We start from the raw sequence: 15199 nt of genomic DNA on the forward strand, positions 1-15199 counted from the left end.
GAGCTACCTGTTTTTTCTATTACGCTGCCTTGTCCTAAGCATCTGCTAGGTTTCCACACTCAGCTTCATGGTCGTTGCACCCTCCTCATATCCCAGCAGCTGCTTGGAGGAAGTGGGAGTAGCTCTACAGGACAGAGGAGGAGACAGGCTCTAAGTTAGGGAGTGATTTGGCTCATGTGCACAGGGTCTCCAGACCCTTCCTGCTAAGGGCACAGCCCTTCTACTAAGAAGGCAGGCTCAGGGTCTGGATGAAGCCCCTGCCTTCTGTCTTCCCCTGCCCTCAGGCAGCGATGCATTCTCTAATGGGAATGTCACAACAAAAAAATTGGGTGCCCCAGGAAACGTGTCTTCTTCGGCTCCATCCCTCATCTCCCTCAATTGTCCTCCTGACATCCCGATTGGAGCCAAATTGGATTTATTGCATTTCACAATTCTGTTGAACCAATTTGTGGATTAAGAAAACAAATGAAATCCACATTTTTATTTGACACCATCAAAAAATAGGACATGCAGACAGGAAACGGACATTCTGGTCTTGCAATAGATTGAGTGGAGCCCAAATCCTTGCTTCTCAGAGGTTTTCGTTGTTGTTGTTTCCTGTCAACCTGATTGTCACAGACCTTTGGAAGCCTGTCCCCACATCTTCTCTGAGACCTGGGGTCGGGTCCTTACGTTGAGGCTGAGCACCCACACCTGGGATGTGATTCCTTTCTGCCCTCACCCCATCATTCTCTCTCCAGTTTCCCTGCGATTTCCTCTTGGCCATAGCCTGGTGTAAGTTCCAGCATTTTTGTATAGCTGTTCTAGCAGATTTTCATTTTAGTGCCAACCCAGGCGCTCTATCCCTTCCTTGAACTCTTAGTTAGGCCAATAAATATTTATGTAGCTCATTGGCAATTAATTAGGTGCCTTTGGCACTGCATCCAATGGCTTGTAAATCAACATAGAGATTTCACTTCCCCCATGTTTGCTTCTTGGCTTTCCAGCAGAAAGACAAGCTATGAGTAGGCAGGGACCGTGATTTCTACTTCTCTGTATATGTGTACCCTACATGTAGTAGCATGCAATGAATATTTATGGCCTTATAAATTTAATCGGCATATGATTACTTAACAATAAAGCAAGGACTTTTCCAGAGAGAAAAGACATCATCTTGGCTGGGCTGGATGGAGGGTAGGCTGATTACACAGATTTAGAGTGAGGGCTCTGATGCCAGACAGGTTAGAATCCTGGCTCCCCACTTACTGAGCATGTGATGTTAACCATGATGCAATCTCTCTGTGCCTCGGCTTCTACCTCATAATCTAGAAAAAGCAATAGCACTTGACTAACCCTAACACAGGAAGCATGCTCTAAATGTCAGCTATCACGATTTTATTATTTCCTCCGAATAAGACTTATATTCTTAAGAAATACACATGCTGTCACACAGGTAGCCTTTACTGTATCCAGTTTTTGTCTAGAGTATCAGATTCTTATCATTAAAAGGTGAATAATCTGAATGATTGTGATTTTTTCCCCCTCATTATACTTGTTAAAGGAAGAAAAAAACTAGCTGATAAAAAACAATTAAAAAAGCAGACAAAAGAAAAATCTGGAATAAACCAATGTAAGCAAAACGGGAGAACCTGAGGATGAGGAAGGTTGCCAATGTACCCACGAAGGAAAAGAGAGGTGGGGGAGAAAGCCATCAATTAAAATTAATTAAACATTTTTAATGATCTCTGATGCTGACCTCATGCTCCAGGTGCCTAAAACAAAGAAAAGAAAGGCAGATAATTGGGTGTTCAGGACATTTTCCCCAACTGGCCACTTTCCCTTTAACAAGACCAAGCCTGTCTTCTCCACTGTACTCTCGTGGGCTAGCTGGGTCAGTACGTAAAATCATGGCTCAGAAGTCCCAAGACCTGGCGAGTAGCTGTGTAGACCCAACTCCCTGGCTGGGTGGATTAAACTTACTGCACCCTGAGTCTCTGCGTTTTGTGCCAGCTCCAGCCCAACAGTCTCTGCCAGGCCTCCATTTCCCACGTGGAAAACTGCAGTGCTTGCTAAGTGATCTTGTTCGTTATCCACTGAAATCACCTTGTCTTGACTTTTCTACTTGTTTTTTATTTGTTTCCCCCATTAGCCTATAAACTTCTCATTCCCAGCATCTGGGGCACATGCATGGCCCAATAAACATTTCTTCATTGAATGGAAGGAGCTGTGAATAGTGGCCTCCTCCAGCAAAGAACGTTCTCTCTCCCAAAGGGAAATCTACTTTGTCGATATGAAAGTGAGCTTCTTAATAGGTCTGTGGGGAAACATTTTGCTAACTCCATCCAAGTCATAACAGACTTCAAAGTCATAAAGGCAGTAATATGCTTCCTTTTAAGTGTGTCATTTGTATTTTTTCACACCCAGGAATGGTGAACTATCCCCCAATTATTATTTTGTGCTTTTGAGGCAGGCCGGCCCATTCACCTATGGGGACTCTGGTGGCCAAGCACCTCCCACCTCATTCTTGGCAATTGTTTTTATCTGCCTCCCTTCACACTGGCCCTAGCTCAGGTCTGGGAATCTGCCCAGGGTCTGACCTTTGAGTGTCTGTCTCATGCAATTCTGCTGCCCTGGTATTGACCCTCAAGGACACGGACGTATACTCTCTGCCACATTCATGACCACCTTGGGTGATGTGTCAAGGCATCTTAGTACAGCCCAGAGTTCCGTGGAAGGAAATGGCCCCAGGCTGCTTCCTGTTTGAGGTAGCTCTGTTCTGGATCACTTGGTCCTCCTCTCTCCCTCCTGCCACTGCTGATTGCATCGCGGCAATCACCCCAAGGTCATCCCAAAGCCAGGCTGGTGTGTAGAGCCTGGCTTGGTGCAGGAGCCCCAGCCAATGAGATGGGTCAGTCATATCCCACCTGCCTCTCCTGGGATTTGACTTGGGGAATGTGGGCAGAATCACAGTCAGTAGAAGTTGGAAGCTAAGTGGGAGCAGCCACAGGGGGCTGGGGCAAATCAGAATTATGACGAATCAGAAACAGAAGCGCAGAGTTGAAGACGAGATACGAAGCTTGGAAGCAGGAAGACATGGGGCAGACACACAAAGGAAGCCAACACTGGAGAGCGGCAACATAAAGGGGGTGTGCTGGAGGAGAGCCCCAGGACTCCTGCAGCTGGGCACTGGAGCCACCTTGAACTCTCAAAGACCTCCCTGCCCCAGTCTCCACCATCCCAGGTGTTGGCATCCCCCTGGTTTTGGGGGAGATTCTGGCTCCCTTGTAGCACCACAATAAACTCATTGCCTGAGTTATTCCAAGTGACTCCCTGTTCTTTATGGGCTCACAAGCCAACACACCAAAAACAGCCACCATCAATGGGTTAGGGGCCCAGACCAGCATGGCGGGGACAGAGGAGGTGCCCAAATAACCAACTCCTCTGCCTCAGACCCTAATACCCACAGTTAAACCCTTGGCTTAACTCCTCAAGGGTCTAAGCTCCATTTTTTTTTTTTTCTTTTTTTTTGAGGCAGAGTCTCACTCTGTCGCCTAGGCTGGAGTGCAATGGCGAGATCTCGGCTCACTGCAACATCTGCCTCCCGGGTTCAAGCGATTCTCCTGCCTCAGCCTCCCAAGTAACTGGGATTATAGGCACATGCCATGACGCCTGGCTATTTTGTTTGTAGTTTTAGTAGAGACGGGTTGCACCATGTTGGCCAGGCTAGTTTTGAACTCCAGACCTCAAGTCATCTGCCTACCTCGGCCTCCCAAAGTGCTGAGATTACAGGCATGAGCCACTGTGCCTAATCTCATTTTCTTTTTTTTTGAGATTATAGTCTTACTCTGTTGCCCAGGCTGGCGTGCAGCGGCATGCTCTTGGCTCATTGCAACCTCTGCCTCCTGGGTTCAAGCAATTCTCCTGCCTCAGCCTCCTGAGTAGCTGGGATTAGAGACACGCACCACCATGACCAGCTAATTTTTGTATTTTTAGTACAGATGAGGTTTCACCATGGTGGTCAGGCTGGTCTCGAACTCCTGACCTCATGATCTGCCCACCTGGACCTCCCAAAGTGCTTGCTTGCTGGGATTACAGGCATGAGCCACCGTGCTCAGCCCTCATTTTCTTTTTTAAAAAATGTATCCCCAAGTTTTGTTTACATGTATAAAATATATATTTTATCAATATATTTATAACTGTATCTTATAGACAATATAAATACATAAGTATATGTAATATAAAAATATAATGTAAAAACATACATAACTACTGTATGGTAATATATAACTATAAATGCAAGCAAATATCATTCAGATCCTTCCCATAGAACTCCTGCTGAAATAGCTGCAAATGGGAAAAAACAGATTCTGGTCCCAATCCCCTGCCAAATATTCAAAGTGGAAAATTGGGATAATAATTTGCAAAGACTTTTTCCATCCCAAATGACAATTGATTAATCCCTCCTGGCAAACAAATTGCTGTACCATCCCCTGTAAGTCAGATGTCCTCTGAGATTAGTGTAATTGAAACCCTCATGACTATCCAAAGATTTCAGGTGGCTCTAATAATTGGTACATGTATAATAACTCCATCAAAACAGAAAACAAAAAGTCATACAAAGGGGAAAATAAATAACCCCAAATAATGAGGCTGATACAATTCCAGTAATGAACAACTAAACTCAAGTTTCCTGGAGCTAATGGGAAAAAGGGGAAGTCCTACATAAAAATGATCATTGTTTAATCAAAATAAATTAATCAAAAGAGAAGGGTTTTCTTTTGGAATTATTTAAAAAAATCAATTCATTCATAATTTCATCATAGTAATACTGTTATTTTTGATTGTATACATATATTCCAGTCCTTGTCTGCAAGTAAAATTGAAATTTGTTTTTCAAAAATATTTGATTAAGCAAAACATGCAGATAGTGTGAAAACAAGAAAGTATGAAAAATATACTGAAAGTTTCCTCTCCTTGTTATATATCTGCCCAGCTTCAAATTCCCTCATTCCCAGGCAGGGTTGTATCCTTCTAGGGTTTTTATGGATATTTAATAACATCATCATCATCATCACCAATATCAACAACAAAATATATATTCTTATCTTCAGCCCTCTTTTTGCACCTTAATTTTTTTTTTTTTGAGACAGAATCTCACTCTGTCGCCCAGGCTGGAGTGCAGTGGCACCATCTCAGCTCACTGCAGCCTCTGCCTCCTGGGTTCAAACAATTCTCCTTCCTCAGCCTCCCGAGTAACTGGGATTACAGGCACATGCCACCATGCTGGGCTATTTTTTTTTTTTTTTTTTTTTTTTTTGGTATTTTTGGTAGAGATGGGGTTTCACAATGTTGGTCAGGCTGGTCTCGAACTCTTGACTTCAAGTGATTTATCTGCCTTGGCCTTCCAAAGTGCTGGGATTACAGGCATGAGCCACCGTGCCTGGCCTACACCTTAATTTTTTTCACTTAATTACATATCTTGCAGGCTTTCCCATCTCAGCAGGAGGAAAGTGCCCCATCCATATGGGCAGTTATAACAAAATGCCTTAGAATGGGTAGTTTGTAAATAACACACATTTATTTTTCACAGTTCTGGAAGCTGGGAAGTCCAAGATCAAGGCACCAACAGATTCAGTGTCTGGTGAACACTTGTTCCTCATAACAGACACCTTGAGCTGTGTCCTCACATGATGGAAGGAGGAAACAGGCTCCTCAAGACTCTACTATTAATATAATGACACTAACAAGCCTCTATTAATTATTAATATAACGGCATTGTCTCACTAATGAGGGCAGAATCCTCATGACCTAATCACCTCCTGAAGGCGCCACTTCTTAACACCATCACATTGGGTATTAGGTTCCAATATATGCATTTTGGGGGTCACCCATATTCACACCACAGTAGAAAGCTTCCTTATTCTCTTTTATAGCTACATGATTGTTCATTGTCTGGCTCTACCATAACTTATATAACCAGAGCCCTCCTGGTATCATTTAGATTGCTTCCATTTTTTTGCTATTGCAAATAAAGCCGGGGTGAATAATCTTATACGTATGTAATTTGATGTGTGGAAAAATGTAGCTGTGGGATAAATTCCTTGAAACAGACTGTTGGGTCAAAGAGAAAATGCATTTGTAAATTTGATAGTTATCACCAAATAGAGATTTCAGGAACGTATACTTCCACCAGTACAGTCAGATGGTTGAATGCCCCATAAGATCCACACACTCAGCCAGAACTAGTATCCTCCTGCCACAGTCCAGGGAGGAAGAAAGAGACACGTGAAAAAGGAAGAGCTGGTTATCTGATACCGGCTATGTGCCAGATACACTCTGTAAACACACCCTAGACATATTGTCTTCCTATAAGGCAAAGTGTGTTTCCCCGATTTTTATATGTGAGGAAACTCAGTCTCAGGTTAAGGAAACTTAAACAACGTCTCAAGAAAATAGAAGAGTCCTGAACCCTTGACTGGCTCTGAAGCCCGTGTTGGTTCCAGGGGACCACGTCATGGTGCCAGGGAGGATATCTCAGCCGAGCTCTGGTGTTCCCCTAAGGCTGTTTCTGTCAGCATTCATGAATGTCAAGAGTGGACTTCATTTCCCAACTACTTTATTTTCTTGCCTGCTTGGAACTTCAAGAGTCAGAGCTCTGTCCTGCTTAGAGAAACCCGTGGCAACGCCTTACCGTTCGTGCTCTCCCCAGGCCCCAGACCCGCCATCACATGTGACTTTTAAGTGTGGAGCAGTGCTCCTCCAGGTGCGACTCTCCCAGAAGAACATCCAGCCACAGTTCCAGGTCCCGCACGAGCTGCTCCAGCTCTAGCACCTCTTTCTCTAGCTTCTCCAAGAAGACATGCAAATTCTCCTTCAACCAGTTCCTGATGGCCTTTATGGGTTCTTCCGAGGGCTCGTTGGTCTGATATTCAAGCCCCTGGAAGGCAGACACCCGAGTGGCGTCTTGTGCTTTCTCAGATAGGACCCTCCTCCCTGCCCCCACTGGGGGGCAAAAAGATCCCTGGGCCTTTGCACGTGCTATTCATTGTGCTTATAGTACCTGTCCCCACCTTCTACCTTTGGCCAGCTCCTACTTATCTTTCATGACCCATGTTGCCAATGCCACCTCCTCTGGAAAGCATTCCCAGATTGCCTCACCTCAGTATCTTGCTGGATATGTTACCTGGGAATCGCCAAGATTCTGGTAGTAGTTACAGTCTCGGATCCTTTCTGACACCTCCCAGCTGCTTCCTGAAATAGGCACAAACATCACCTCTTTAGAGCAAATGAGTGCTAATTGAAATAAATGTAGTCGGTCATCCCAGTGCAATGAAGGGAGAAGGCAGGTTATGGAGGTCCCCTTAACATGCAGCCATCTTTGGAATACTCCACCAAGCTTCATGAGGATTTGGTTCCTCTTTTCTCGGATTCCAGAATGCTCACCCGATATCCCTGTGCTCAAGTACAGCACCAAGATCAGCAATGTCAACAGAGTCTAGGGTGCAAGAAGAGGAGGAGGAAGAAGAACATGAGGATAAATTCTCTACAGCTCCGCCTACTTGCATCACAAAGGGCCAGACATGGGAGTGTTTATAAGACAGTTTTTTGAGCTTAACTTTTTTCTAGTTATCTAAGTCACACTTGCTTACTACAAAACTCCCAAACTTTGAAGAAATAGATAACATGGCAAGTTACTGATGTTCAATTTGTGTTTTCTCTTATTTAAACATTTTTTGTTTTAATTGATCTTTAAAAGCAATCAACTTTATTGTGGTATAATTTACAAAATGTACACATTTTAAATTTACAAAATTTAAAATGTATAGTCTGATGAGTTTTGATAAATGTCTATACCTGTAGACTGTCACCGCAATCAAGATGTAGAACATTTTCATCACCATAGTTCCCTCATGCCCTTTTTGATGTCAATTCCATCTTCACTCCTGCCCTGACTAGAGAGAACCATTAATCTGTTCTCTGTCACTGTGAGTAGTTTTTTCTGTTCTATAACCTTGTATAAGTGGAATTACACAGTGTGTGTGCTTTTGCATTTAGTTTCTTTTGCTTAAGATAACATTTTTGAAATGCCTCATTTTTTTGTGCTCAGTTTTATTGATGAGTATATTGTGTGTTTTATTGATGAGTATTTATATTATATGGACACTGAATATTGTACAATTAGTTTCTTTACCTGTTGATGGACTTTTGGGTTGTTTCCAGTTTGGGGGTGTTATGAATAAAAGTGCTATGAACACTCATATACAAATCCTTGTGTGAACATATGTTCATATTTCTTTTGGGTTAATATTCAGAAATGCAAATGCTGGGTTATATAGTAAACGTATGTTTAATTTTAGAAGAGACCACCAAACTGTTTTCCAAGGTGTTTGTACTATTTTTTATTCTCATTAGCAATTCATGAGAGTTCCAGTTGCTCCACATCCTCGTCAACATTTGATATTGTCAATCTTTTTTACTTTTCTTGAGAACAGATCTTGATCTGTCACCCATGCTGGAGTGCAGTGGTGTGACCTTGGCTCTCTGCAGCCTTGACTTCCCTGCTCAAGCCATCTTTCCACCTCAGCCTCCTGAATAGCTAGGACTAGGGATGTGCATCACAATGCCTGGCTAACTTAAAAAATTGTTTTTAGTAGAGATGAGGTCTCATTATGTTGCCCAGGCTGGTCTTGAACTCCTGAACTCAAGTGATCCTTCCACCCTGGTCTCCCAAAATGTCCCAGTCTTAATTTCAGGCATTTTACTGTGTAGTGACATCTCAATCTAGTTTTCATATGCATTTCCCTAATGACTAATGATGTTGAGCATCTTGTCATATGCTTATTGAGCATTCATAATTCATGTATCATTTTTTGTGGTGTGACTATTTAGGTCTTTCATCTATTTTTTAATTGGACTATTTATCTTTTTCTTCTTAAGTTGTAATAGTTTTTTTTTTTAACATATGCTGGGTATGAGTTCTTTGACAGATATTTGGATTGTGAATATATTTTCTAGAAGTCTGCATCTTGTCTTTTCAAGTTCTTATCAGTGTCTTGAAAATTAAAATGCTTCAGTTTTGATGAAGATCATTTCACCAAAGTTTTTCCTTTTGTGATTGTGCTTTTTATGTGTTGTTTAGAAACTTTTGCCTTCTTCAAGGTTGTGAAGACTTTTTCCTCTTCTAGATATTTTATCATTTTAACTTTTACATTTAGGAGTACGATCCATTTTGAATTAATTTTTGTATTTGACGAAATCCCACATGAGGTTCGAATTTCAGCCCTGAGAATGAATCCTTCAGGAGCTCTCCAATTCAAGAGCATTATCCTATTTACTTCAGTTCGTTCATTCATTACGCATCTATTAGGCACCACACACCATGCTAGGCACTAGGGATTCAGCAGGAAACTAAACACAAAGTCCATTCCTCCTGGAACATACCTTCTACTGGCAGTGCTGAGAATTTAATAAGACAGTGTCAGTAACAGCCCCGGCAAGAAGTGCCTAAGCCCGTAAGCTGTGTTTCACAGGAGTAGGATCCAGGGACAGTTGGGTGCAAGGTTCATTCCGGGCTTTGGGGCCCTTACTGTCTGTCTGGAGTGACAAAAGGAGCCCAGATGGAAGGAAAACAGTATGTACCTGGTCTGGCCTCACCTGCTTCTTGTCCTCACACTGGCTGCCCCTTCTCCGTTCAAGCAGCTGGGCTGTCACCTGCTCTGCTGCCACCTGCCTCCTGCTGCCCACTTGCTGGGTCGCCATAGCCTCAGATCTGGCTACTTGGGTGGACCAAGGTCCCCTCACTCAACAGGCAGAAGGGTACCCTTCCCCCCTCCCCCCTACCTGTGGTCACCAGGCATCCCTCAAGCACTGAGTTCTGATGTCACAGAAGGTGGGGACAGCAAGGTTCCCATCTTCCCACCATCCTGATTTTTAGTCCCTTCCCTCACTTTTTTCATATGAATGTAGAAAACAAAGGTCAGGAAGAAATCCATCAAAAGATTGTTTCAGGATGATGATTTTTCTGATTCTTTTCTTCTATATTTGCAAGTTTTTAATAAAAAATGCTAATTCTAAAGTATAAAAAACAATAGGTTAGGTGCAGTGGCTCACACTTGTAATCAATTCCTAGCACTTTGGGAGGCTGAGCTGGAGGATTGCTTTAGTCCAGAAGTTCAACATCAGCCTGGGCAATATGGTGAGACCATGTCTCTATTAAACAAAATTACAGAAAAAGCTATTTATAATTGAAAAATGTATGGAAATAATTATAGATTCACATGCAATTGTAAGAAACAATACAGAGGCTGGGTGCGGTAGCTCACACCTGTAATCCCAGCACTTTGAGAGGCCAAGGTGGGTGGATCATGAGGTTAGGATCCCCACCCTGGCTAATATGGTGAAACTCTGTCTCTACTGAAAATACAAAAAAAAAAAAAAAAAAAAAAAAGAAAGAAAGAAAGAAAGAAAAAAAGAAATTAGCTGGGTGTGGTGGTGCATGCCTGTAGTCCCAGCTACTCAGAAGGCTGAAGAATCACTTGAACCTGGGAGGTGGAGGTTGTAGTGAGCTGAGATTGCGCCACTGCACTCCAGCCTGGGCAACAGAGTGAGATTCTGTCGTAAAAACAGACAAACAAACAAACAAAAAAAAAATACAGGGAGATCCTGTGTCCCGTCTATGAAGCTTCCCCTCATGGCACAGTAACAGCCTGCATCACTGCAGTAGATCACAGCCTGGATATGGACACTGATGCACTCTACCAATCTTAAGCAGACTTCCCTAGTGTTACTTGTTCTCATTTGTGTGTGTGTGTGTGTTTAACTCTAAAGAATTTTGTGTAGGTTTGTGTACTTAGGACTACAGTCAAAATACAGAAGAATTTCAAAACTGCTAGAGACTTTGTGCTGCTTCGTGATGCCTGTTGCCTCCCAACCCCGCCCACACTGTTCCTAACTCCTGGAAACCACTTACCTGCTCTCTCTTTCTAAAATTTGTTTATTCCAAATGCCACATAAATGGAATGAAACAGCATTTAACCTTTGGGGATTGGCTTACAAAAAAAAGCATAGTATAATTTCCTGGAAATTAATCCAATATATTGCATGTATCAGGAGTTCATTCCTTTTGAGTGCTAATATTTTGTGATATGTGTATGCCATAGTGAAGGACATGTTCCAAACATGATCAAAACCTGGCTGCCTCTCGTTTTTGACTCTTGTGAGTAAAGGTGATCTGAATATTGTTGTACATGCTTTTAGGTAAACATAAATTTAATTTCTCTGGGATAAATGCCTGAGAATGCAATTGCTGGGCTATAACCTCATGGCATGATAGTTTTATAAGAAATTGTCAAACTTTTCCAGAACGGCTGTGCCATTGTACATTCCCATTAACGGTGTATGAGTGATTTGGTTTCTCCTCATACCCACCAATATCTGTTTTCATTATTTTTTAATTTAACCATTTTGATAGATGTTTAGTGACATCTCATTGTGGTTTTAACATGTATTTCCCTGATAGCTAATGATATTATGATGTTGAACATCTTTTTTAAAAAAATTATTAAACAATTATTATTATTATTATTTTGGTGGAGACAGTGTCTTGCTATGTTTCCCAGGCTGGTCTTGAACTTCTGGCCTCAAGCAATCCTCCCACCTCAGGTTCCCAAAGTGCTGGGATTACAGGAGTGAGCCACCATGCCCTGCCTGAACATCTTTTCATATGCTTGCTTGCCATCTGCAGCTCCTCCTCAGTGGAATATCTGCTCCTGTCTTTTGCCCATTTACTAATTGGATTGGTTTTGCTACAGTTGCCTTTTGAGAGAGTTCTTTGCTCATTTTGGATACTAATCCTTCTTAGGATATATGGTTTGCAGATTATTTTCTCCCAGTTTGTAGCTTATCTTTTCAACCTCATTACAGGGAGTTTTGCAGAGAAAATGTTTTAAGTTTTGATCCAATCTACCACTTTTTCTTTTATGAGTTGTGCTTTATTTGAGACAAGTCTAAAAACTCTTTAGCTAGCCCTAGGTCCCAAAGATTTTCTCCTATTTTTTTTTTGGTTGTATAGCTTTATGCTTCATATTTCAGCCCATGATTCATCTGGAATCAATTCTTGTATAAAGCATGAAGTTTAAGGTCCATTTCTTTTGTTTATGGATGTCCAGTTGCTCCAGGACCATTTGTCCTGTATTCTGCTTCATTGATCTATGTATCTATTCCTGAATCATGCCACACTGCCCTGATTGCCGTAGCTATTCAGTGATCCTTAATAGCAGGTAGAGTGATTTTTCCTATTTTGTTTTTCTTTGTCAAGATTGTTTCAGCTCTCCTAGGACCTATGCCTTTCCATATAAACTTTGGAACAAACTTATCTAGTCCACAACATGCCCAGCTGGGATTGTGATAGGAATTGCATCAAACCTATGAATCACTTTGGGGAGCACTGTCACCCTCACTATGTGGTGTCTTCTAGCCTGTGAACACAGTATGCTTCTTCATTTATTTAGCTCTTCTGTTTTGTTTGTTTTTTAACCAGCATTTTGTAATTTTTGGAATATGGCTTTTGTACATGCTTTGTTAGGTATACCTAACTATTTCATATTCTTTGGACTTTCCTTATACTTTAAAAGCCCCCATGTACCAAACAAATTTCATGTCTTAAGAAATCATCAATGTTCCACATTTTTTTGAGTTAACTTTACCAAAATTCCACACACATAGTTTCTGATTGGCACCCAGATAACTGATATATTGAGACCTGCTATATGCTAGGCATTCCACTAGATTATTTTACTAAAGCTTCTCTAGGCTATAATTCTATGGGCAGTGGGGAATTGAATCTGTCTTACTATCGCATTTCTAATGTCCCTCATGCAAACCGTTACATAGTAAATGTTCAGTAAAAATACCTGTTGAAAGGATGAATCATGCACAATCTCAAACTGTAGCCTCCGAGAAGCCAGGAACTGTGTCTGGTGAATCCATTTTTGTGTTCATAGTACTTGGCTCAGTAGATATTTGCCGAATGAGTAAAGCAGGTGGTATGATTTTTATGTTTATGAAGAAGTCAAGGTCCAGAGAGGCTAAGGAAGGAAATCAGAATTGTTGGGTGTCATGAATGAAATACCTACTGTGTGCCTGATCCAGGCTAAATGCTTTCTGCACAGTATCTCATCTAATAGTAATTGCCTTGCAAGGCCAGTGCTGTTAGTTTCTGTTGGGGATGTCACTCTCCTTACTCAGTAGCACATGCCCTGCCTTGGTATGGGTCTATGTAACTCCAAAGTCTTTTAGTTTACCACAAGGAGTTAATGTAGTTTCAGTTAAAAACAAAGAACGTTGCCATTCTTGTCTTTTGTGGCTTCATTGTACGTAAATAGATGTGGGACTTCCGTTAGATTTTCTGAATATCAAACATAGCCATCTTCCCTCCTGCCCTTCCAACTCCAGGACTGTCCTAGGTTGGCGCCTGGGCACTTCATACAGTCTCCACTCTTTCCTGCCTCTTCTTCTGCATATCTTTATCATGATTACTGAAGCGGCTACGTTGTCTGGGGTAAATACACAGGGTTCGTCGTCTTATGTCAGGAAAATTTACCACACGGACACACATAATAGGCAAAAGAGAGAGAGAGGGGACTTCTCAGAGGAAAAGACCAGCCAGTGGTGGATGAGCCAGAATTTTACAGTTAGGCTTGAGGAGGTGGGGTCTGATTTACAAAGAGCTCACAGATTGGTTCCATCAGGTATGATATTTACACAGTGAGTGTGGAAGGCGAGCCACCCCGCCCTAATCTTATTACGCAAATGAACTTTCCCCTTGGCTGGGGCTCTCTTGTCTGCTCCTTACTGTACACTTGGCAGACAAAGAGAAGGGAAGATGGAGCCGCCATCTTGAACGTGATTGGCACAACTGTCAGCATCCATGTCTGCAGCTCGATTTTACAGGCTGCTCTTCGCTAGAAAGGAAAATGATTGGGGGCTGCTCTTCTTTAAAAGGAAAACCCTACCAAGCACTTCTGTGCCCTCACTATCTAAGTAATTTCTTCTTAACTCCTGCATTTGTATCATCCTATGTGCAACTAAGATATTTGAAGAGTTTTCTAAGTCCTGGGCGCTGTGCAAAGTGCTTTTCATGCATTGGTTCACCATATAAAAATTACAACTCTAGGTGGTAAATCATATTTTTTTATGGAGATGATCTGTAAAATCATCTCCATTTTACAGATGAAGAAACTGAAGCTTAGAGTGAGTAAGTCACTTTCCCCAAGTGACTCGGCTGGTAAAAGGCAGGGATGAGATCTGGACTCCACCATTCTGGGGACAGCACCCTGGCTCTTGGTGGCCGTGAGATACTGCTTCTTCCCTGGAAAGATTCAAGAACAGAGAAAGAACAAGTCCAGCCCAAGACAGGCCAAGGAAAGGTACCCAACTCAAGTGTCTTGCCTCCCACTTGAGGACTCTCCAAATGCCGTTTGCATTGTCCTGATGCTCTTGCATGCACCCATGCAGTTGCTGGCTCTTGGGCTTTATCTGGTGGGCACATTAGAAATGGCAAGTGTGGGTATGTAAGGACTGCTCATTAAGCTAATTATGGCACATCAAAAGTAACGAATTACAGTCACAAAAAGTAATGAATTACAGTAAAAAATTACAGTCACACACAAAAGTAATGAATTACAGTCACATTTTTCTAGGAAACACAATAAATTCTTCCAGGAAACCCCTTTGGAAGGCAGAACTTTTGGGATTTGGCCTCAGGGCAGGGAGGGGAGGGAGGGAAAGCTTCCCCATTTGGCCCTCAGAGAACTGTGGGCAGGGGGCTGGCAGAGGGTCAGTATGGCACTGGGTGCTCCACACTTCCTAGTAAAGGAAGAGGGAGAGGATGAGAAAGGAGAGGGAGGCCTTTGAAGGAGGGAATTATGGAGCAAGTCAATGTGAGAGTGAGTTGGGGGGTGGCAGGAAATGAATGGAAATGTGTGAATGAATAAAGATTTCCAGGGGAATAAATAATCAGTCTTGAAAAACTGCACTCTGCCAAGGGAGAAATCTGCCCCAAACCTAATAGGTGGAGACCAAGCAGTGCCTTGTGCTTGAGTCCTGTCTCCCAATAATACCTGGGTTCAAATCCTGGTATCATTGTAACATTCACTTGGGAAAGTGACATCATGTCTCTAAGTCTCAGTTATCTGAAAAGTGAGGCCAATAATAATAATAA

The 15199-nt window shown here is 42.3% G+C and overlaps 1 protein-coding gene across 1 annotated transcript; it reads right to left on the reverse strand.

Moving 5' to 3' along the window:
* Positions 1-6703: 6703 nt before the first annotated feature.
* Positions 6704-9738, reverse strand: SMIM23 (small integral membrane protein 23). The gene is made up of 4 exons (XM_003936198.2): positions 9634-9738; positions 7423-7474; positions 7163-7230; positions 6704-6916 (listed from the first exon to the last, which is right to left on the reverse strand). Exons 1-4 carry the CDS (start codon positions 9736-9738, stop codon positions 6704-6706), a joined length of 438 nt encoding a protein of 145 aa, XP_003936247.1.
* Between the last annotated feature and the right edge of the window lie 5461 nt (positions 9739-15199).

Source organism: Saimiri boliviensis, chromosome 20, assembly GCF_048565385.1.
Source record: "Saimiri boliviensis isolate mSaiBol1 chromosome 20, mSaiBol1.pri, whole genome shotgun sequence".
Taxonomy (NCBI): domain Eukaryota; kingdom Metazoa; phylum Chordata; class Mammalia; order Primates; family Cebidae; genus Saimiri; species Saimiri boliviensis.